The following is a 22717-nucleotide window of genomic DNA, read 5'->3' as shown; positions in this document are numbered from 1 at the left end:
AGAAATTATCTTACTATTTTTCTTAAATAGACAGGTAAAGGTCGTCTTAAGTAACCACATGCTGTGTGAAGGTAAGTGATTTTTCAAACATCTTTGATTAATTTAGAGCCAAATTTGATTGTAGGCCTATAACATAGATTAATGTAGTAGGCTAATACCTTAATAATTTTACATTGTATATGTTAACATAGTGATAATGGTTATCTAAACTGTAATTCAGCCTAATATCTAAGCCAGTATTTAGACACATATAGGCACATATATTGTTTCTGAGTCTATATGAGGACATTTTGTTTGGCCACCAGTCACCATTCATGTGTCAATTATATTTAGATTCCATTAACTAATAGGTTAGTAATATCGTCGCTGTCCAATACAAAGTATGTATCTCAATTTTTGAGAAAACACTTTTATAACATCAAATCAAAGTTGAGACTATAATGGATATTGTTTTGTATTTTAGATGGAGCTGCTGTGGGCTGCAGCTCGAGGCTGTTTGTTTACATAAAGGTAGAGAGTTGAGAAGTTCGTAAGTGGAAAAAATTAAGAAGTTCTTAAGATAATGTGCAGTTCTTAAGAAAATAATGGGGAATAGCACTTGAGAACATTCTTATGAACTTCTCATTTTTTCCCCTTACGAAACGTCTTAAGATTATAAGTAAGAACTTTTTGGAGAATCTGGTCCCAGAAACGTCTTAAGATTATAAGTAAGAACTTTTTGGAGAATCTGGTCCCAGATTCTTCTTACTTATAATCTTAAGACGTTTCGTAAGGGGAAAAAATGAGAAGTTCATAAGAATGTTCTCAAGTGCTATTCCCCATTATTTTCTTAAGAACTGCACATTATCTTAAGAACTTCTTAATTTTTTCCACTTACGAACTTCTCAACTCTCTACCTTCATGTAAACAAACAGCCTCGAGCTGCAGCCCACAGCAGCTCCATCTAAAATACAAAACAATATCCATTATAGTCTCAACTTTGATTTGATGTTATAAAAGTGTTTTCTCAAAAATTGAGATACATACTTTGTATTGGACAGCGACGATATTACTGACCTATTAGTTAATGGAATCTAAATATAACTGACACATGAATGGTGACTGGTGGCTAAACAAAATGTCCTCATATAGACTCAGAAACAATATATGTGCCTCTATGTGTCTAAATACTGGCTTAGATATTAGGCTGAATTACAGTTTAGATAACGATTATCTCTGTTAACTTATACAATGTCAAATTATTAAGGTATTAGCCTACTACATTAATCTATGTCATATAATCAAATTTGGCTCTAAATGAATCAAAGATGTTTGAAAAATAGCTTACCTTCACACAGCATGTGGTTACTTAAGACGACCTTTACCTGTCTTAAAGTTACGATACTATTTCAGAAAAATAGTAAGATTATTTATTTCAAGAATCCCATTTATTCTTAAGAAAAATCTTAAGAATAAAGTTGAGAACATTCTTAAGATCTTTTGTTTGGATTCTTAAGATATTTTGTTTGTGAATTCGAAAATATCTTAAGATTCTTCTTGAACCCAAACTTAAGAAAAAAAGTGGAACTTAAGAAGAAATTTAATCTTAAGAGCCTTTGGAGAATCCGGCCCCTGGCCCCTGAAGCTTCTTCCAACTTCCTGGATGTGTAACACTGTCAGCCAATCAGAGGCTGTATGCCCACCTGAGCTGCAGGTGTGTTTCTTTTAGGCTCAAACAGCTCCGCATCAGCAACACGCTCACCTCTCACACCTCGTAACCTGCTGCAAACTGTTTTCCTGCCAAGCCAGATGTTTACAGTTATGTTTATGATGTTTAGAATCTTTTGTTTCTTCTCAGTTTACTGTCGATGCTTCTTGCCCGCCGTCAGGATGAAGTCGGGAGCGTCGTCCTGTTTGTTGTAAACATGTGAGCGTGTGAAACCCTTTGAGGCTGGAACAGTGATACTGGGCTTTAAATAAACCTGAACTTGAACCTGAACTTGGAGCCAATGTAACCTATAAAAAGTGGATTGTACATGCTCTTAACAGTGCAAAATATACAAGGATACAAGGATACAAGGAAATTTATTTGTCATTATACAACAGGTTGAATAATGAAATTAAAGTGTGGTTCCCTCTTGATTGATTAATTGATTGATTGTGTAGAAAATAGAATTATTAAGCCTGGAGGAGTTCAGATGGTGCATTTAGTCTCACAGCCTGAGGGAAGAAGCTGCTCTGTAGTCTGGTGGTACGGCAGCGAATACTTCTGTATCTTTTGCCTGATGGCAGCAGGGTGAACAGGCTGTGGCTGGGTGGCTGTTGTCTTTTAGGATCTCACCTCACCTCCCCGATATCACTGATGCTTGGTAGATGGGTGCCAATGATGTTTTGGGCAGTTTTAATCACTCGTTGCAGAGTCTTCCTGTCCTGGGCCGTGCACATCCCATGCCAGTTTGTGATGTTTCCAGTCAGGATGCTTTCAATCGCTCCTTTGTAGAAGCTGACAAGAACTTGGCGTGGGAATTTTGCTTTCTTAAGTTTCCTTAAGAAATACAGCCGTTTCTGAGCTTTTTTAACCAGGGCAGAGATATGTGAAGTCCATGACAGGTTCTCTGTTATGTTGATTCCCAGGAACTTAAAACTGCTCACTTGCTCCACCTCAGCTCCATTTTAAAAAAAAAAAATTTTATTATTATTATTTTATTTTGCTGAACTCAGTTTTAGGAAGGAGAAGCCGCTCCTGTTCACGCCTGCAGGACAGGAACTAAACATCACCACTAGAGGGCAGCAGCGTCCGCATGTGGTGACGTGACAAGTGCGCGTCGACGTCCTGACGTAAAGGCAACGTGTCAGTGCGTCTGTGGCAGCGCTCTCATGTTGACTTGCGTTTCTCTCGGCGCTTGTTCCTCCATTTCCAGCAGATTCCGCCTCTCGGAGTTTGATCCGGCTCTCGGAGTTTGATCCGGTTCTCGGACTTGATGCTGAGTAACAGCCGGGAGACTCTCTGCGGCAACTGGTGAGAACAAGCTAGCAGCTAGCCTGCATGCTAACCGCGTTCAGGGCTCCATTAAGAAATCTGCCAGTTTAATGTAGGATCGCTTATCGGCTCGGGTAAGGACATGGAAGAACACATGTTTAGACTTTTTATGAATAAATGTGATATTTTGATCAACTCGGCATGTAAGTGCCAGCAATGAGCCGTTAACTTCAATAGAAAAGCACCGTTATATTCTGTTTACTGAGTTCGCTCCCGTTCTCCACAAGACGGGACCAGGAGGCGAGCCGACGATAAAAGATTGAATTTAATTAAAACAGACACTAGTTAGTGTATTGGCTCTAACCCGCACTGAAGGGAGAACCCTAACAAATGGAAAAATATGTGACTCTGACCTGTAGCTGTCATGTCCGGTCACCAGGCAGGGCAGCGTGAAACGAGCAGGTCCGTGAAGGGACTCTGGTCCGTGAAGGCAGCAGGACAGAATCTGAGCTGCCTTCAGGGCTACTGATCTGTGAACGGGGGAAAAACAGCGAGGGAGATAGAAAATAATCACATTAATAATAAACCAAAGAGCAGTTTTTCTATTTGATCTATTTATTTATTTATTTGTCTGTCTATATATGCATTATTTAGGCGGAAGCTCCCAGTGAGGTCCAGATCTGTCCTGGTCGAAACGGCAGCAGCATCAGAATTTCACAAGACAGAACACAAACACAGAGAAGCAGGTTTCCTTTGCATGTTTCCTTCACAGCGGTTTGTGAAAGACTGACAGCATTACCAAAGAAAAAATACATTTTTCTTTTAGCTCACGTTGCCCAGATTTAAATCTTTTAGCCGTGTTTTTTTTTTCTCTCTAAGAAAGAGTTCACAAAGTTTGCTGTTATCGACTGGCCTGTCCTTCAGGATTCACACATGAGTTATTACTTCTGTTACTTTCTTCTCTATGCAGAATGAAACTCGGTGCCATCGGGCTTCACATCATGCAGGCCTTCATTAACTCACATTTAGAAGTTACAGAAGCTTTAACATGTCGTGGTCTCTCCTCGGCCCTGTGAGGCCGGGTAGCACAAGCAAAAATCAAGTTAGCAGAATATTTTTGATGGCATACCTCCATAATGATATTGTGATGATACTGCAGAGACGACTGCTCTGATTGACAACTAACTGGAGGTTTGCTGAAGTGTCTTGTGTTATTGGCATGTCACGACGCTCTGTAACAACCTTAAGGGGAAAAAAACACGTCTGCTCTTCCTTCTGACGGATGATTGGACTCGCTGACCTTCTCTAAAGCAGAGGTTCCCACCTCAGTCCTAAAGACCCCCCGTCCTGCCCTGCAGGTCTGTGTTCCAGCTCTGCTCCTGCACACCTGACCCAGTTCAGGTCCAGGACCCTCATGCAGACCACATTCAGGTAGATCTGTTTCAGCCAATCAGCATGCAGCCCTGAAATGGATCAGGTGTGAGAGAGCAGAGCTGAAACAGAAACCTGGCTCGGGGAAAGCTGCTCTAACGCGTCTCTTCATCTCTGAAATAATTTTTCCTTTTGCAAACCTGGGTCATATTTCACATGATGTGATGCTCCGTGTTGGTTTCAGAGCTGCGGGCGGCGCGGCGTCCTGCGCCATGAATTTAGGCTCCAGGAACAAGAAGCGCACGGTGCTGCCCAGCCGGCCCGCCCCCCCCACCGTGGAGCAGATCCTGGAGGACCTGAGCCGAGCGGAGGCCACCGACCCCGTCTTCAGCATCCTGGACCACGGCGGCCCAGGTGAGGGGGGCACCCCGTTATTTTGATAAGACCTGCAGCACTTTAAACTAACCCCAAAGCCTGATGGGAAGATCAAGGAAGAGTGTTTATTTTATTAAGATAAGAACCAAGGTTACTGTGGTTTTGATTTTTCATTAGTTTTGATTTTTATTTTGTTTTGAAAAAATGTCCTCACTGAGGACGAACAACCAGATAAACTGACAGAGACCAAAACTAAAGACAGTTTCTTTTTCATTTTAGTTTATTTTAGTTCATTTTGTAAATACAATACAGTATATTATATTAGTTCTTATTAATGATAATAGCTTTGATATGAGCAGAGGAGAGGAGACTAAAACAGTTTGATAATAATCAAAATTTAATTGACTGATTATTTCAGATCTGAATTATTAAATAATCTGTAGTCTTTGCAAGCTAAAGTCATGAGATTAGATCCAGCAGAGCAACAGGTGAGCTGGAGGGAGTGGTCTGTTGTCATGGAAACAAGGTTAGCATCAGTAAGCTAAGCTGTCTGTCTTCTAAAAGGCAGAGAGCACAAAAATAAATCCTCATCAACCCAGAGAAATCTGAAGACACACCTTTATGTCTCTGTTTTGTCCTTCCGTCCACACACACACACACACACACACACACACACACACTGCTGATGATGGAGAGGGTTAGTTTGGTTTCTCCTGCTCTCTCTGCCTGTAAAGAGATGACTGTGTTTGGGGTGTTTGGGGTGGGTGGGCCGCTCTCTGAGGGCTCTGTGGGCGTGTCGGTGTGGAGCAGTGGGACAGGAGGGCGTGCTCAGGTTCAGGTCAGGTGGTGTCATGGCTGACTGTCTCCTGCCTCCCTCAGACTCTGCGGCCGCCGCCGACAGCGACGTGGAGCTGAAGTTCCAGCAGAGCCGCCGCCTCCTGCAGCTGAACCAGCGGCTGCAGGAGGCGCGAGGCCGGCTCGCCCAGCAGAGCGAGGAGCTGCGGGAGGCGGGGGAGCGGCTGGAGCGGGACGTGGCCGAGGTCAAAGGTCGGGCGCTGTGACCTCACGGTGCTTGGACTCTCCTCCGACCGGGCAGACGAGACGGGAGGAGGGGCGGGACCGTCTGATGCTGCGTAACAGGAAGGTCACGGGTTGGATTCCTGCCCAAGTGTCCTTTAGCCAGATGCTGAACTCTGCCTGCTCCTGTGGCAGCGCTGGCTGACCTCTGACCCCTGACCTCTAATCAAACGGCTGCATGTAGGCGACACATGATGCTGACCAGGCTGCACAGAGACTTTGTTGAAAACAGGAAAACCGTCTCCTGTCTGTGTTTCCGTCAGTGGTTTGGACGGTGAACAGGAAACAGTCTGATAATTAGGGCTGATCAATATTTGGTTATCAAGTCATTATCTCTATATGAACATGTGTGATATTAAAATCTCAAAGGCAACAACATGGATGATTCTAGACTCAGGGTTAGTTTAGCCTAGAATCAGCTGTTTCCTGCATCCAGTTGGTGTTATTGTTAAAAAACGCTGAGTCAGTGTGAACCCACAGGCGTGTCAGACGTCACATCGCCGTCGACGTGTTTGGCATAAATATCAGGTTTTTGTTCTTGTCATGCAGCCCTGTGATGACGGAGGTGCCACTGAAAATAAGACAAATTATTATTTAAGAGAATGAGTGTTTTGCGAATGTTTTGTTTCATATCCCTCCAATTTATGAGTTTAATGAATTCTTCATGTGCGTCGTTATCCACTTTTTGTCTGTATTTTAGCACTTAGAGCTGGCAGGTCAGGCCACATCCTATTTTTTTTATTATTATTATTTGTTTAAAACACAACTTTCCTCTCCTCTGTGCTTGTAAACCACGCAGCCTCGTTCCGTCAGGCCACTTCCTGTTCCTGTCAGGTTTGGACGCTGCTGAGACGTTTGGAAGCTGATTGGCTCTGGCATTCGTAGCTAAACTTGCTGCTTCTCTGCACACACTCACATCCACATGACGTGTGTGTGTGTGTGTGTGTGTGTGTTCTAAGGGTTTGTTGGAAACACTCCTGAGTGGGCAGTTAAAAACAGATGAATAAAGTTGTGTTTAAAAACGCCGGGAGCCTCGGTGGTGCAGCAGGAAGAGTTTCCAGGCTGATCCCGACGCTCCGAACCAGCCGAAGTGACTCTGCTGTGCAGGTTTAACAGGCACACAGCGAGTGTGTGGAGTGTGTGTGGAGTGTGTGTGGAGTGTGTGTGGAGTGTGAAACAGGATCAGCTGCTCCCACAGAAACTGTCCAAAGATAATAAAATGTTCAGAAGCAAACCTGTACACTTGTCTAGTTGTCTTGTTTTTTTGTTTTTCTCCTTTTCTAATTTTCTGTAGTTATGTCACTTATAAATATGGATTTCATTTAATGTTGCTGTAATCTGTTTACCTTCTATTTTTTTTTATTGTTCCATTTAGATTTTAATTGTTATCTGTGGCAGATTAGCATCCGCTGCAGACGCTGACATATCTGCACTGTCTGGCTGGTTTCAGTTTGTCAGTTTGTTCACTGTATCAGTCCTGTTATATCAACCATAAATACAATAAATATTTCCACAGTATACCAAATAATAAACAGTAACAGTGTTGGACAGATACACATCTTGCTTTTTGGAACTGATATCATAAATACCTATAGCCTGACGATGATGATGATGATGATGATGATGATATTGGTGCATTGTTGCTGCATATTAAGATCGCATTAATAATGCCGAGTGCAGCTTGGTGTTGAAGTAAAGATCACGTGTGTCTGTATCATGAACACAACTCCCTCATGCTGCTGCTCAACAACCAATGAACTGCCTGCAGTGAATAAAAAAAAATAAAAACTCTGCCTTCATGATGTCATGATTTCACCTCTGAGTGTTTTCACATTAAAAGCACAGTAGGAATATGCAGCTGTCTGCATGACAAACGACAAACGACACCTCGGTTTAATGAAACACGTCACTTTATTTGATGAAAACATTTATAATGATACAATTTCACCTGCCAAGCCTATATCACATGGCACCATACGACCTCTGTGACCTTGTTCACACATGGAATGCTGGGAAAACGGTCCCACCCTCTTGATTAATGTCCCGTTTTCCTGCAGGGACATGACTCAGTTAGTTAAAAAAAAATGTCCATGAAACAAAAGATTTTCCTTTGCTTATCACTCAGGAGCCGCTGGGTAACAGCTTGTTCCTGTTTGTTTGCATCAAGAAGACCCGAACATTGGTTCTGAATCTGTTGTTTACATGCACATTAATATTCAGAATACCCAAATGTTCTGCAATAACCAAGACAAGTCCAAATCCCGAGTATGAGAAACCTTAATACGCAGATATGAAGCTGTAAATTCTGCCACATAAACACCAGATTCTGTTTTTTGGTTTGACTGTCAGCCCTTTTCGTCTCTGAGGACTTACCGAGGCATGAAAGCAGTTTCATTCACGGGTGAAGGAACTGTTTCCATGGCAACAGCACAGTTCCATCATTAGGGTTCAGGGAACCTGCTTTGGACCCATTCAGAAGGTGACTCTAGAAGTTTTAATGTCCAAGTTGAAATATGGTAGAAAGCCGGGGGCGTCACAACCATTTTGCTCTGATAGACTGAAGAATCTTTTAGTTGAAGTGTCATGACCGGGGGAGTCGACAGTGTGCCATGCAGGGCAACCAAAAACTCCACCAGCTGATTTCACTGATCACCCCAATCTCCTGGTGGAGTTTTTTTTAGTTAGAATGAAAACCTGCAGCCTCTTGGCCTCCATGGCACATGGTTCCCCACAAGTTTTATGGTAATTTGCGTTTGAGTTTGATGTGACTTTTAGAAAGAAAAAAGTGTATAAAAGTTCTCAGCAAGCTGGGTGTCGAGTGCACAACAAAACAAAGCAAGACTACAAAACGATTAAAACTAGGATTTCCTGAACTTGAGAGGTTCCAGAAAGTCCCAGATTATGGAAAACTCTAGTTCGAAAGGACCACAGCAGCTCAAATACAACCATGGAGTCACGAGCAGCAAAATATAATGAACACAGGATCAAAACAAAAGAGTTTGGTTTGGGTTGGACTGTCTCCATGATACATTAAAACAGACTAAATCAGAACATCTGAACATTGATCAGATTATTAATGTGAATGTAAAGCACTCATTGTGGGACATCTTTATAGTTTTGGACATTACTTTTCTGTATTTGACCTGCAGCTGCACAGAAGACACTGCACTTCCACTGCATCTCACTGCATGACAGTGTTAGGACCGATGTCTCCAGCCAGGTGTGAACAAGGCCGCCGCTGACAGTGATGGCGGATTTGCTTCTTGGACCTTCTGATGGGGATTTAACATGGAGCTGAATTCCTCAATCATCTCATTCACTGGACTTTACACAGTTCAGCTCCACTGCCTCAGTCTGGTTCAACACATCCCCATTTCACCTCTAGTTTTACACTTAGGGGCTGTTAATATGTTAAAATGGCCACTGGGACTTTTAAAGGCTTGCATTCAAAAGCTACTTGGGTTTTAATCATATGCAAAACATGCTTTGGAAATAGGGTATTAGTAAGTAGAAAAATCCTTTTTTTCGTTTTTTTAAAAGAAGAAACAGCCCCTTAATCCCACCGATCCACAACCAAATTGCAGATTTGATTTTTCATTCTGTACCAGCAAACTGCTGTCCGATCTCTGAGTACACATGGACAGGTGATGTTAACAACTACAGAGAATATTCATCGTCTTTATATTTGACTTCTTCAACCTATCACTACTTTTACAGCAAGACAATTAAGCAGATATTAACACATTATTTTATAAAGACTTCCAGAGAACCAAGAACGCCTGGGAGGACGCGTTGCTGTTTGGCTCGAAACACCCAATCATCAATCAAATCATCATGTTTCCTGCATGGAAATACTGAACAGCATACAGTACCTGATTCTAGTAGCAAACACAAATATCATGTCGTCTCATTCGATTAACAGAGGCATGTAAGAGCTTGTACGCTGGAGTAGTTCATTACACTGACAGTTACATTATAGGTCTTGGTGGCACTAGAATACAGATGACCAGTATGGCTATTTTACCAGTGAAAGGAGTATTTTTTTTTTTTTTTTTTTTTTTTTTAAATCCAGCGTCCACAATGTTAACAGGTGAGTATACAGGTAGTGGATATAAGCATGCTGTCAGGAGCAACACAACGAGTCTTTTGCCCACCAGGAAGCTTGAAGAGTTTGTACGTCTGCATGTATTTACAATGTTGGTGAAGACAGGAGTACACTGAATTACCCGGAACAGCTGATAGCTTGGAGGATGGCGGTATTTGCTATAATATTTTCTGCAGCAGTGGTGCAACAGTAAAAGCTAACAGTGTATTATATTGAGTTGTGAATGGTGAGGCAAAGGCCAAAGCGTTGATGTGTGTAAAAAATACTTTACATCTCAGTGTCTTTTGTCCTTCTGTCAACAGTCGGCCACAGTTAGTACCTTTTCCGGTAAAAGTCCAACTGAGTTATCGTTCAAAAGTTTGCATATTGTTCTTTTTATTGATTCTGTCAAGGAGACTGATGGTGATTTGTGTGCTGAAATCGAGTTCTTTGTCTTTGCTCTATGTGTTCACTACATTTCTACCAGACAATGGTTAATATACAAATACAAAAAAGTACAAAAAAAGATGCACCTCCGTTTTGTGTACGTTTACTCTCTGAGGTGCTATACTGGTAGTATGTCCATGTCAGACCAGTCTCAATGCATACATCCAACCCTGTATGAATGGTAGATGGATTAAGATGAGTTGTGATCAAGTGTTCTTTATCAGAGAAAAAACTCCAATGCAGTGAAGGAAAAAAGGGTCAATACCCGAGGTAAAAGGACTGGCACACTCTCCTTGTCCACCTGAGTGCTGAGTTTCATTCAGGAACGCACTAGAGTTGTCCACATTTCACAGGAACACACCTAACGTCCTATAACTCAGTTTTTTCCCCTGACTTCTCATTGATCGCGGGTGCTTGATTCTGTGTATCTTGCAGGCAGCAGGCCATAGGGCTGGGGATGTAGTTGAATGGAGTGACTCTGGCAGCCTTACTAGGGGATCCCTGGCGGAAGGTGACAACTCCACCTGTGTGGCTTTCAGAGGTTCCTGTGGACACGGTGCTGTGGCTCCTTAGCGAGCCATCAGAATCTCCATCTTGGAGGTTGCTCCCCGAGGCAATGCTGATCTTTCTGAGGAGAGCCAGTCTTGCCGCCTCCTCTGAGATGACCGGAGCCTTGTCCACTGTTGGAGAAGTGCTTGAGTTGGTTTTGTTATTTGAAAAATCTTCTGTCTGCACTGTTGCATCACTTGTCTTGCGTGATGCAAGCAGAATGGTTGGCAGTTTCCCTGGCAGAGCTGGTGGCTTTGTTTTTTCCCCATCGGGCGAAGGCACCAGAGGCAACGCAGTGGCTGGCAGAGTGCTTTTCAAAATCTGAGGGACATCCTCATCCCTGATCCTCCTCCAGGTGACTCTGTCATTTAGCCGGGATCCAGGTCTCTGTCCCTTTTTATTTGTATCATCCTCACTCTTTGCTCGTCCACTTGAGTCAGAGGATGAAGAGCGAAGGGAAGAACGACTGGTCACTCGGCTCAGTATGTTTATGCTCGGTGATGAGGCATGTCGCTTAAAAGTATCTCTGTCTTGTTGCTGCTTGGCTCCCGACACTCTTCCAGGCCCATTTCTCTGAGCCGCCCGACAGGGGCTTTCAGAGCTGGTTCTCCTGGCTATACGTCTTGCAGATAGGTCCCGTTCACTGGAGCTTGCTCTGGCAGGGGTTGTAGTCTGCTTCTGAAGGACTAGGTCTTGCCTGTGGATTTGTCCAGATACTTGCCCTAGCACCTTTCCTTGCATCCTCCTTGGGCCCTGCACAGCTGCCTTAAGTTCCTGACAACGAGATGAACAGAGGAACACAGCAGAGGCACCTGGACAAGCTCTGCGGGGGGATCCATTCTGAGACCCAGCCATGGTGCGTGCAGAGCCATCACGTCTCAGGACAGTTTTTGATTCTTTAATGAAAGTCAGTTGTCGCAAGAATCCATTGCGATCAGACTCGCTGCTGCTTGAATGAACAGAAGTCATCCTGACCAAATCTAACCGATTGGCTGGAAGTATCCTTTTCCCGTTGACTGGGTTGTTTTGTTTACTTGTTGGTTGGTTGGTTACCAGTGGTGACAGTGCTCTTGATTGCCTTGCGGAGTTCTGCATAAATGGGATACGAACTGGTGACTTTTGAGTTTTATGTGCTGGGGATTTTTGGTTCTGATTCATGACAGGGGAGCGCCCTTTTCTTTCAGGTGGACTACTAGCAGGTGTAGAACTAGGTGGTGTGGTATTCTTTTTCTGAACAGATTTATTTGTTTGAATGGGTGATGTTATCTTCTTCTGGGACTGTTTTGATGGTGTAGAGCTCTGTGATGATCCCGAGGATGAGCTTTTTGGTATCCTTGGAGGTGGAGTAGAGCTCCTCTTTGGCAAAGACAGTTCAATGTCCTGTGGTCGGCCTAATCGGTGAAGGCTCTTTGATCTGTGTTGAGCAAGGTTTGGGTTCTTTGGAGCATCCATCTTGGTTGGTACTTTTTTAGGAGGCGGCCTTTGTGAGAGAGTTGTCTCCTTTTTAGGTGTGTATATCACTGTTCTGCCTCTGAAGACTACAGGCAAATTTGGAACTGGTTTACGCTGGGCAAAGTCCAGAGGTTTATTTGCCTTTTTGTCTTTAGCAAATTTCTTTTCTTTGGGTGTGAAACTAGATGTTGACATGAATGACAGAACTGACTCAGTTTCTTCAGAGGAGGGCTCTTGTGACTTGGACGCCTGTAGCCCAGTGACAACAGAATTTGCACCTTCCTGTATGGCTCTCCACTCAACACTGTTGAGGTCTGAGTCTTTATCGGATGCCATATCATCACTATCAATTTCCTCATCCATGTTCCACCCATCCGAAGCCTTCTGCAAGTCACTCCTTTGTTTCTGATTCTTCTCTGCTTTCTTCTTCCTGGCAGCAAGTTTCTTTCTCTGCTTAGGCATAGCAGATGTTATACACTTCTGAAGGAGGTCATCCTCTGAATCCATGCTAACTGAGCTTGGCGAGCTCTCCTCTTCATATTGGCTGTGAATGGTCATAGGCTTAGTTTGTTGCACAATATTAGATATTTTATTGTGTCTGTTTTTGGACCATATTTGATGGGCTTTTAATTTCTGATCCTCAAACTCTGCATCACTCAGAGAACTAAGAGAGGAGCTGAGTGAGTAACATGCCGGGGACTCATTCTTTAGTAGGTTCTGCTTTATCCTCTGGAAGCCCTTGGGCTTTGCTTGGGAATTTTCAATCCTGCCAATGTTTGTCATGCTTCGGGACAGAGTATTTTTACTTGCCTCTCTCATCTGTTTTCGACCTGCTTGTTTCATCCCTTCAAATTCTTTGTCTTTTTGGTCATTGTAATAGCTGCTGGTGTCGTCCTCACTGGGTGATGAATGTCTCATTGATTGAAAGGCGACATTTCCTTTGAGTGACCCCTGATTGAGATTACACTGTGTGTTTTGCTTTATGACAGGCAATTCCAGTTTTCTCACTGGGCCCTGGCCTTGCCTCTGCTTTTGTTGACTGGGAGACTGATCACGGTTTCTTTGACTTGCCACTCTATCAGCCACTTCTTTGCTCTGCATTAGCACTTTCTGTGTGGGAATGACATGTTTGGTTGTTCGATTCATCTGATTGACTTGTATGTCAGATTGGTAGGTCATTCTGTTGGGTTTGTGGAAATGGGAGAATATTCTCAGGTCCTCAATCCTCTTTGCCTCATCATCGAGTGTTTCCTGTTTGTTAATATTTTTGACTCTCCAGTCTTTTGCCCCCCTTTCTTTCACTGGATACTGAAGTGTTTCATCACTTAGCGATGTTGTGCTGGAGAAGTTGACAGGAGTGCCTTCTGCAGAATCAGTGAATGATGAATCATCGAACTGTAAATCCTTATGTGGCAGGACAATTTTCCTCCCTGAAGACATTTGGGTACTGCCATTTGGAAGCATCATGTACACTGGGAGATGTATTCGCTTTCGAAGCTGGGAATTTAGAATATGAGGAGGTATGGTAGTCATCAGGGAAGGTCTTACTTTTCTGAACTTTGATGGCATTGCTGAGTTTATGCATTCTTTTAAGATCTCTATATCATCGTCTGAGTTTCCCTCACTACATCTTTCCCCATGATCCAGTCCATTCTCATCCTCATCAAGGAATGGAGGATTTTTATCATTTTGCTGAAGCAGAGGGGTCAGTTTAAGTTCCACATCTTTCTGTATGTAGTGCTCGTGAAGAGGCAGAGCACTCAAGCTCGAGGCACAAGAGAAGTTCTCTGTAGGTTTTTCCACAGTGAAATAGATCATGGTGTCCAAATCAGGAGGAAGGTTGAACCTCTCCTTCAAGTCTGCAATTTCCATGAACTTGCGCAGGCTGCTTTCCCACTGACCCGCTATGCCAGCACTCTGTGTTTCTGGTACATTTGATTCAATACAACAGGGAGTTTTACTTCGGCTAGGAGGCATGGTTTGTCCGGGACTGTCAGGAAGATCACTAGGGCTAATTGTTCCATCAATCATCTCACTGCATGGATCACTTTGGATTGAACTGGCAATGGAGGGAGACTCAAAACTCCCTAGTGAACTGACTGAGCTACAGCGACTCATCACCAATGGTGTCTCATGGATGTAGTTTTCAGAGGAACTGGATGGAGATCTATCCTCAAGTATGGCTGGTGAAGCTCCCCTGAGAAACACTTTCTCCCTTTTAGCAGGGCAGGGGATTGCAATTGGATCAGTCTCTTTGCTTGGGAAGGTTTTTGAGTCTGTCACCAGCAGCTGGCTGTCACTCAGATCTTCCAAGGTTTCATCCTCCGCGACTGTCTTCACCACATCTCCATCTCCATCTTCAACTTCAATGATTTCTAGTGATGAGTCACTCTCCAGCTCATTTTCACTTTGGCTCTGTCCATCAAGTGCTCCATCACCAGAAGAGAGGGAGGACAGCGAGCTGCAGCGAGAGAAGCAGATAGGTGTGTTTTCTACTGAGTATTTCTGGACCGTCTCCATCTGCCCTATGGTTGGGCTTCTGGTGGAGCTCATTGGAGAATATTTAGTAATGCTCCCACCGGTCATTACAGTCGGGACCCAGGCTTGCCTCCTCATTGCTTGAGCAGCCTGGACATTGATCGCCGTCTTTGCTACACCAAATTTGGCCACACTCTGAATGAGAGGGACATGCTGATAGGAAGGAGACAGTTTGATGGAGGTCATGCTGACATCAGAGGAGATTTTTGTGGATGCACTGACTGGTGTTTGGAGGGGTAGATCCTGGTTCTTTTCAGTGTCTGTGCTACTGAGCTCTAGAGCTTTCACCTGTTTGTTGTCCACAGAATCTCTCTCCGGAACATCGAGCTGGCTTGTCTCATTCTGGACTGCAGGTCCCATGTTAAGGTACTCTTGGTGAGCGACCTTGAGATTGAGCTGGTTGGGACGTTTTTGTTGCATGGTTGCAGCTCTGGATGAGTGTCGAATCTGGTCTTTGCTACCACAGTAGCCATCACTAGTGCTGCCACTGTTTAGACTATCTGTAGATAAGCTTGTATGGGCAGTTTTGAGGCGTAAGAGGGCGTGGGCTCTACTGAGGCGCTCCCTGTGGGCCAAGCTGCTTGTATCAGAGAGACGGCAAGGGGAGCATGACTTGGCTCGGGCTTCATTTAGCTCATCTGCTCCATACGGCCAGTCTGCAAAGTGGTCCTCAGAGCTCAGGCTGAAACTGTCCTCTGAGGATGTATGCATGGTGATGTCCTCCACGAGCCTGTCAATCTTGGCCACAGTGTTTGTAATCTTCTTTGCTAACTTCTCTGCAGCAGCAGATACTACATCATCAGGAGGTGCCTGTCTCTTCTCCAACATCTGAGGCGGCTCTACATCTCTTTCAGGTTCGTTGTCCTTCTTCCGTGGCTGGTTTTGCAGGAAGTTAGAGTTGGTGAGAAACATGGACAGCATAGAGAAACTCCCTGTGTCCAGGCTACTTGAGACATTAGGGGCCTCATCATCATCAAAGCAACCAGAATCTGATGCGTAATCTTTTGCCAGACTTTCAATGTGCCGCAGTGGCTTGTTGAGGCTCAGGTGCTTGGGGCTCTGTTTATCAAGGGTATCAAAGGTCTCTGCTAAATGCTTGGCATCTAGCTCAGCCTCCAGAGCCTTCTGTTTCCTCATGTAAAGGGAGGGCATGCAGGAACCGGGGGAAATTACTGCGGCGTCCTTGTATTTTAGGGGGCGATTGGTGAGGAGGTTCCTCAAAGCGGCAGCGCTGCCCATGGCTATCATTTTGTGCTTGGAGTGGATGAGGTTGCGCAGCATGCTAACTGCCCCAAGGTCCCAGAGCAGCTCTTGGTCTTTTGGACTTCGGGCAGAAAGGTTCCAAAGCGTCCCACAGGCATTGCTCACTATGGTCAGGCTGTGAGAGCGCAGGTGCTGTAGCAGAGTCTGGAGGCAGTTATGGTCCCTGAGGATTTGCCTGTGAACAAAGAACGTGAAAAGCATTAACAATTTGTTTTTTTTGTCCAACTGAACTGAATTATGTGGGCTGTCTGAGCAGGTTCTCTGTCATCCAGGTCACGGTTAGAAGCTTCTTAGATGAGAAGTGAAATGTCTTTGAGAAACAGTCCAGTTACCCTCGATTCGACTCTATGTGGATAAATTATGTGGAATTATGTGAAAAGTTAGCTTTCAAAATGCCATGTTTCCATTTTTGGGGAAAAAAATGGAAACATGGCATTTTAATCACTTGATGTCTCTTATAGATGGAGGATCCAAAGAAATGTTTTTGTTCAAATATCATTTGTTTAAGTAATCTGAGATTTGACCAAAACAGAAAAACCTGTCCAGCTGAAATTAATCATTTATAATTCAGTCATATAACAGTGCTAGATGGTGTTTGGGTTGAGGGAAACTACCTGTAATCTTCTCGTGTGGCCACCAGACTGGACACGTTTCTCAGAATCCCTCCTCCACTCTCGATGATGGCCAGTGAGTTGGTCTGACACCGGTAGGTCAGAGTGCTGACCAGGAAGCCCAGAGCGCCGTCCACCGAGCAGATCGCCACCTTGTTTTCTATGCTGTGAGCTGACAGGTTCCACAGGGCGCTGAGGAGACTCTTCAAGGTGGATTCCTGGAGTTTGAACAAGTATTTTACTGCATTGAACCAATGGAGTGTGACAAATGAAGAGGAAAAATAGTCCACAGAACACACATAACAGAGGAGCAGAGTTTAATTTTAAGTGTGGGATTATATAAATTTTCTTCATCAAAATACCAAAGGGGACTAACACCCAACCCCACAGCCTGAAAAGGTTTTTGTAAAGTGCATACTGTTTGATGTTCTGATTTCTTTTGCTCTGTCAACTTAGAATATAAAATAGAGTAAAATAATGTACAGAACAAATCGATTTTTAATACCAGAAATCTTCATCAAGAAGTTCTTATTCATGCAGGCTCAGTATTTACCATAAGCACGTAACACTGAGTCATAATTACACGCCTACATGAGTTCCTGTTGCCATTCATGCCTGCATTGCATTTAATCCATGTTGGGTTTCTGCTTACCTTTGTGGCTTGGAGGGCGCAGGTGATGAGAGCAGACACACTCCCGATGTCTCTGAGGACTCTCTTGCTGTTGATGTCGGCTCGCCACGACAAGTTCCTCAGGATGCTGGACACGACCTGGTGGAGTTCCTCGCTGTCCGAGGCCAGCTGGGCCACGAGGGCCTGCAGGCAGCTTTTCTTAGAGCAGAGAGTCGCCTGCATGCACAGAGGACAGGTTTAAGCTAAATATCCAGACCGCCCAGAGTTATTTTCTAACAGAGGATATCTGGTAGTACATATGTTTTTAGCAGAGGGAATTTTGTCATGAAATTTCTGGTCAGGCCTTTGCCTTCATGAAGCTCCGCTATTTCCTTTGATTTCCAGTTTAAACAGAAAGAATTTTTGGGGTTTTCTTTTCCACTCTTCCAGGGAAACACAAAGTTGTCCTCAAACTGCTAGAGCACACATGAGTAAAATAAGATCTGGCCCGTGAAACCATTTAATTTGTTCCTCAGACATAGATCAGGATTTAATCTAACCCCTGTCAGTTTTGCTTTTTTACTGAAAAACAAATTCTTTTGTTTATTTCACAAAGGTGCTGTGGTATGCACCAACAGTCCTGTAGCTGGCAGTGTCAGATATGAGTTGGGCTGAGCTTGCCATGTTAGGCTACTCCTGTTGGCGCTATGGGCGGGGCACAGCTGAAAATCCTACAAAGTCAAGTTTCCTGCTGGCTCACAAAACCACCAAGACGAGCAAACTGTTTTCAGAGCGATGGGTTTTTAAAGAGCGCGAGCTGCAGGCTGACACCAAGCAGCCACGCCCAAACATTCAAAACACGAGCAGCAGCTTTGCTCTGGGTGCTTTTACGTTGCATTGTTTGGGACGCAGGTGAGTCATTAGATGTATTCCCTCTTCCTGACACGGGCCTGTCCCAATGGAGAGAGCAGTGAAGCATTGTGGGAAACCTTGAGGAACACCACAATCAATACCATGAGTTTGTGATTCATAAGCACCCAAGCCACCCAAAAAAATGGACTTTCAGATGAATATGACTGAATGATTGAAATTCCAAAATAACTGAAAATAATAATCCAGGCTTTTCCATTCTGGATAGAAGGGAAACTGGGAACGGGTTGAAGCAGAGATGATGGATGTTAACCTCAAACACGTTAATCCAACAACACACACCTCCCTTTTAACAGCAGCTGATTTTGAAAACAGAGGTGAGCACCCCAGTGAGATCCCTACAGGACGGGGCCCGGCTGTTACCTTGTTGACGACGTCGCCGAAGGTGAGGTTAGTGAGCGCCATCCCTGCGTAGCGACGCAGCGCCATGTTGATGGGGTCGTTCTGCATGCCGTACATTTCCTGGTCCAGGTGGATCAGATCTGCCACGACCTGCAAACCGCCTGGAAAACAGCACCACATGACCAATCTGCACACACGTACCCTGATGTGTCTCACTGATGTCACTTTTTACATTTCACCAACCTAATTCATTCATGGCGCGTCGATACTCCTCTTCAAAAGAAAGTTTCATGACGGCGCACATGGCCTGGCAGATCTGAGGGTCGACGGGCTCAGGGATGTCTGGAGAGAGCAGGACAGAGCACAGTGAGTGATAATAATACTTATTATACAGCACCCTTCACACAGGGGGTGCAGCTCCAAGTGCTTTAAAATAAAAATGTCCATTTCTTCACTCTCAAAAAGGAACTCTGTCACTTTTACTGCCAGGACATTTTAAATGAGACCCTCTTTCCCCCGCTGCTCTCTACAGGTTTTGTTTCCATCAGGTTTAGAGGGAACGTGGCTCACCGGTGGTTTTGGTTCCTCCGGCCAGCGGCGTCCCGGCGTGGCTCTCGATCCAGTCCCAGCCGCTGTCGCAGTGCGTCCTGATCTGCTCCAGCATGTGCAGCACCCTCATCTCCCTGCGGGCCTGGCCTTCGTCCTGCTGCGAGTAGATGATGTTGTGCAGGGCGGCGCTGGCTCGGGACTTGGCCTCCCGGCTGCAGCCCGTGGCGCCGCCCGCCGTCGTCTCCCCGCCGCCCCCCGGAGCCTCGTGCAGGATCTGCACCAGCAGGGGGACGCAGCCTGACTTGCGCATGGCGATGCAGCTGTCCTGGGAGCTGGACATGGCCAGCAGGGTGCGGGACATCTCCTCCTTGTCCCGGTTGGCCAGCATGGACAGCAGCCAGAACACCATCTCCACCTGCAGGAGGGCGTTTTTACACTACATCAGCTCTCTGCTGTGTTTCTGCATACTTTGTATATGACATCATAGTAATAACAATGATAATAACAATAATGATGATAATAACGATAATAATGACAATAATGATGATAATAATGATAATAACAACAGTAATGATACTCTTACCACTACTACTACTACTAATAACAGTTATTATAATAGTGATAATAATAATACTGATATGATGATGATAACAACAACAACAATAATAATGATAATGATACTCCTACTTCTATTGATACTACAACTACTACTATGCTATGCTATGTTTTATTTTTTATTTTTCATTATTATTTATAGTGGTACCAGTTGTAGTAGCACTGTTATTACTGGTGAAAAGGACAGCATTCTTTATAATGATGAAACTGATGGTTATTGTTATTGGTATTAGTATTATTTTAAAAGTTCTCAACACAAACACACACACACACACACACACACACACACCCCACCCCCCGGCTGTCTGCGGTCTGAGGCGGTACCTTGCTGCCTCCGTCCCCGGGCGGCTCCACGCCCGCTGCAGCAGAGCACGCTGCAGTCTCAGCTTCACCAGCAGGGGGCTTCTCTGAGCTGGAGATCTGCAGACAGAGAGAGAGGGAGGGAGAGAGTGAGTGAGAGAGAGAGAGAGAGAGAGAGAGGACAGAGGACAGGCTGGTCAGGGTCGACAGGCTTCATCACTCCTCCTCTCCTCTGTGGTCATGTGGAGGAGAAAGGTGAGGGGAGTGTGAGGTTACCAGCTGCTCCACTGTCCTGAGCCTTCTGATGAAATCTGTTCAAACTCTCCAGTGCAGAAAAGAGTTTGCATTATAAGTTTGAAAGCTTGAAACATTTTATGGGAGTCAAACGTGAGATTATATGAGGATCTGTGCAGGAGCAGCTGAAAGATCAGACACTGAGGGCTGGAGGGAAAACATTTAACCCTTTACTGTTCCGGCCCTTTCTTTGGACCTGTCTTAGTGGGGGGACAGGTGACCTTCAGGGGAGGTCAAAGGTCAACAGCAGAAGCCAAATAGAAGAGGTGAGCATCATCTGAAAGCTGAAACCTGAAGATTAATTTGAGCTGCAGCTCAGCTCTGTGTGTCAAGTTGTTCTAGTCATAAATCTGGAATAAACGTGTTTTTTGGTTTATTCAGAGTCTATAAGGGTCAGAACATTATGATGAGAGTATGAAGCCACTGCCACAAAACCAAGTGACACAAAACTTCAGATTTTATCGTTTTGTCGTTTGTCTGTTTGTGTCATTTGAACTTCATTTGGACGGTGTGCGTGCTTCACTTTTTCCTCCAAACACGTCAAAGAAAATGGATGACTCAGCTCACGCCTGCCGGCGTCACGCTCACGCCCGCCGGCGTCACGCTCACGCCCGCCGGCGTCACGCTCACACCCGCCCACTCAACAGCTCACTGGATGTCCAGTTCTCTGCAAGCCCAGCATCAGAGGTCAGAGGTCAGAGGGCTGAGGGCGGAGTGAATTTAGCCCACATGATGGCAGGTAAAGGGGGGCGTGGCCACAGCACCTGTCACTCACTGATCACCCAAAATACCTGCTGCTGCTGCGCTGGGCTGTAAAAAATGATCCTGTGTGTCTCCTGTGACTCTGTGCTGCTGCTGCTCCAGGGTCCAACAAAACCCAGAGAAAAAAATTGTTCTGAGGTTTATTTCAAAATAATGTTCTTGTCTTTATTGTAAGAGACAGAGAGGGCTTAGCGCTGTCATGGCCGCCGTCACTGCTCTTGTTGTTTGAGCGCCGGTGCTGCTCAGACTGAGCCAAGCTGCAGCGAGGAGGGAGGAGGCAGCACTGACCTCAATTTCTGATTTTGCTCGGCTTTCCAGGCGGCCGGTGCAGCCGAGCGGCCGGAGCAGCTACAGATCCCTGCCAGATCCCTGCCAGATCCCTGCCAGATCCCTGAGCAGATCCCTGAGCAGATCCCTGAACAGCTCACTGCCAGATCCTTACCACAGCTGTGGGAACAGACCATTTATTCAAGGCAGAAATGCACAAAAAAAGATTTTAAAAAAGACAAAATAACTACAAATTATTATTATTATAATTATTATAATTATTATTTATATTTATTTATTTATAATCTATATTTATAATTTAAATTTATTTAGGACTTGTGTATATAAGGTGTATATAGGTAGACTTTTTTGTTTGTTTTTTCACATATGCTCAATTTCTTATCTCTGTATTTATTGTTGTAATATTTAGTAGGATTAATGCACATATTTTATAAAATGCATATATATATTTATATAGATAGATAGATAGATAGATAGATAGATAGATATAGTTCTAAGGCACATATTTTTGTATTTCTTATTCCTTTTTCTGTTTCTTATAATTTAATTCTTTCCTTGAGAGTTTGAGCAGCTGCAGCTGACCCAGTTTCCTTTAGGTGATCAATTATTTCTGCTTCTGAAATGTCCTTTTTCATATCTCATACTCATTTTATTGCTACTTCTGTTGTTGCTGTTTGGAGTTTGATGTCTCTCGTCCTGCTGCCTCTGATGTTTCTGCTGCAAACTGACGAGCTTCAGGACGCCGTTTCCTCACGGCCTGCTTTTATTGTCTTTTTGTGTTCCATGCATTTGTATGACAAGTGCTATGTAAATAAAGCCTAACCTGCTTGATTGAAAAAAATCTGGTATAAAAAGGCAAAAGACAAGAAAAATAAAAACTGCCATAAAATGGAAAAGTGCTGCAAAATGCATTAAAAAAATGAAGTTATAAAGCAGGATAAAAGGTACAAGACAGAGCAGGGAGGCTTCCAGCAGCTGCATGACAGAGCCCGGATCAGACCAGCCCGTCACCATGGCAACCCCCCAGGGCATGTATCTCTCTCTCTCTCTGTGTGTGTGTGTGTGTGTGTGTGTGTGTGTGTGTGTGTGTGTGTGGTGTTTTTCTAACAAAGAGAAACGTGGACGTTCCTCCGCTCGGTTTGACTGACGGCTTCCAAAACTCCTCCACCTACTGCAGTGTGTGTGTGTGTGTGTGTGTGTGTGTGTGTGTGTGTGTGTGTGTGTGTGTGTTTTATTGGCACAGTGGTTTAACCACAGACGTGTTTAGGCTGTGTGTTTGTAACACTTGGAAACCTGGATCT

At 44.4% G+C, this 22717-nt stretch overlaps 2 protein-coding genes across 3 annotated transcripts in view; one reads left to right on the top strand and one right to left on the bottom strand.

Moving 5' to 3' along the window:
- Positions 1 to 1688: 1688 nt before the first annotated feature.
- c4h19orf25 (chromosome 4 C19orf25 homolog) lies at positions 1689 to 7576 on the top strand. 2 transcript variants are annotated; one of them, XM_030050315.1, is made up of 3 exons: positions 1689 to 1797; positions 4575 to 4744; positions 5585 to 7576. In XM_030050315.1, exons 2-3 carry the CDS (start codon positions 4603 to 4605, stop codon positions 5764 to 5766), a joined length of 324 nt encoding a protein of 107 aa, XP_029906175.1. In that variant the 5' UTR covers positions 1689 to 1797; positions 4575 to 4602; the 3' UTR covers positions 5767 to 7576. The 2 variants fall into 2 exon arrangements, with proteins under 2 accessions (XP_029906175.1, XP_029906174.1); XM_030050314.1 differs by lacking the exon at positions 1689 to 1797 and adding an exon at positions 2816 to 2998.
- A 98-nt stretch (positions 7577 to 7674) lies between these two features.
- The window catches only part of apc2 (APC regulator of WNT signaling pathway 2), a 30982-nt gene continuing 15939 nt past the window's right edge, over positions 7675 to 22717 (bottom strand). Inside the window, exons 8-14 of the mRNA XM_030048803.1 lie at positions 20097 to 20192; positions 19179 to 19572; positions 18852 to 18950; positions 18630 to 18769; positions 17379 to 17573; positions 16730 to 16944; positions 7675 to 16290 (exon numbers count right to left, since the gene is read on the bottom strand). Of these exons, the coding sequence (XP_029904663.1) occupies positions 10683 to 16290; positions 16730 to 16944; positions 17379 to 17573; positions 18630 to 18769; positions 18852 to 18950; positions 19179 to 19572; positions 20097 to 20192 (6747 nt within the window). The 3' untranslated portion in view covers positions 7675 to 10682. The remainder of the gene's footprint in view (positions 16291 to 16729; positions 16945 to 17378; positions 17574 to 18629; positions 18770 to 18851; positions 18951 to 19178; positions 19573 to 20096; positions 20193 to 22717) is intronic.

This window comes from Myripristis murdjan, chromosome 4, assembly GCF_902150065.1.
Source record: "Myripristis murdjan chromosome 4, fMyrMur1.1, whole genome shotgun sequence".
Lineage (NCBI taxonomy): Eukaryota > Metazoa > Chordata > Actinopteri > Holocentriformes > Holocentridae > Myripristis > Myripristis murdjan.
The sequence above is the reverse complement of the archived record's forward strand: the minus strand, read 5'-3'. Positions and strand labels throughout refer to the sequence as shown.

Bases quoted from the DNA above. Each gene is read 5' to 3' on its own strand.
- c4h19orf25 (XM_030050315.1), top strand. From the start codon at position 4,603: ATGAATTTAGGCTCCAGGAACAAGAAGCGCACGGTGCTGCCCAGCCGG. The intron at 4,745-5,584 runs GTGAGGGGGGCA...TGCCTCCCTCAG, and splicing joins CCTGGACCACGGCGGCCCAG to ACTCTGCGGCCGCCGCCGAC.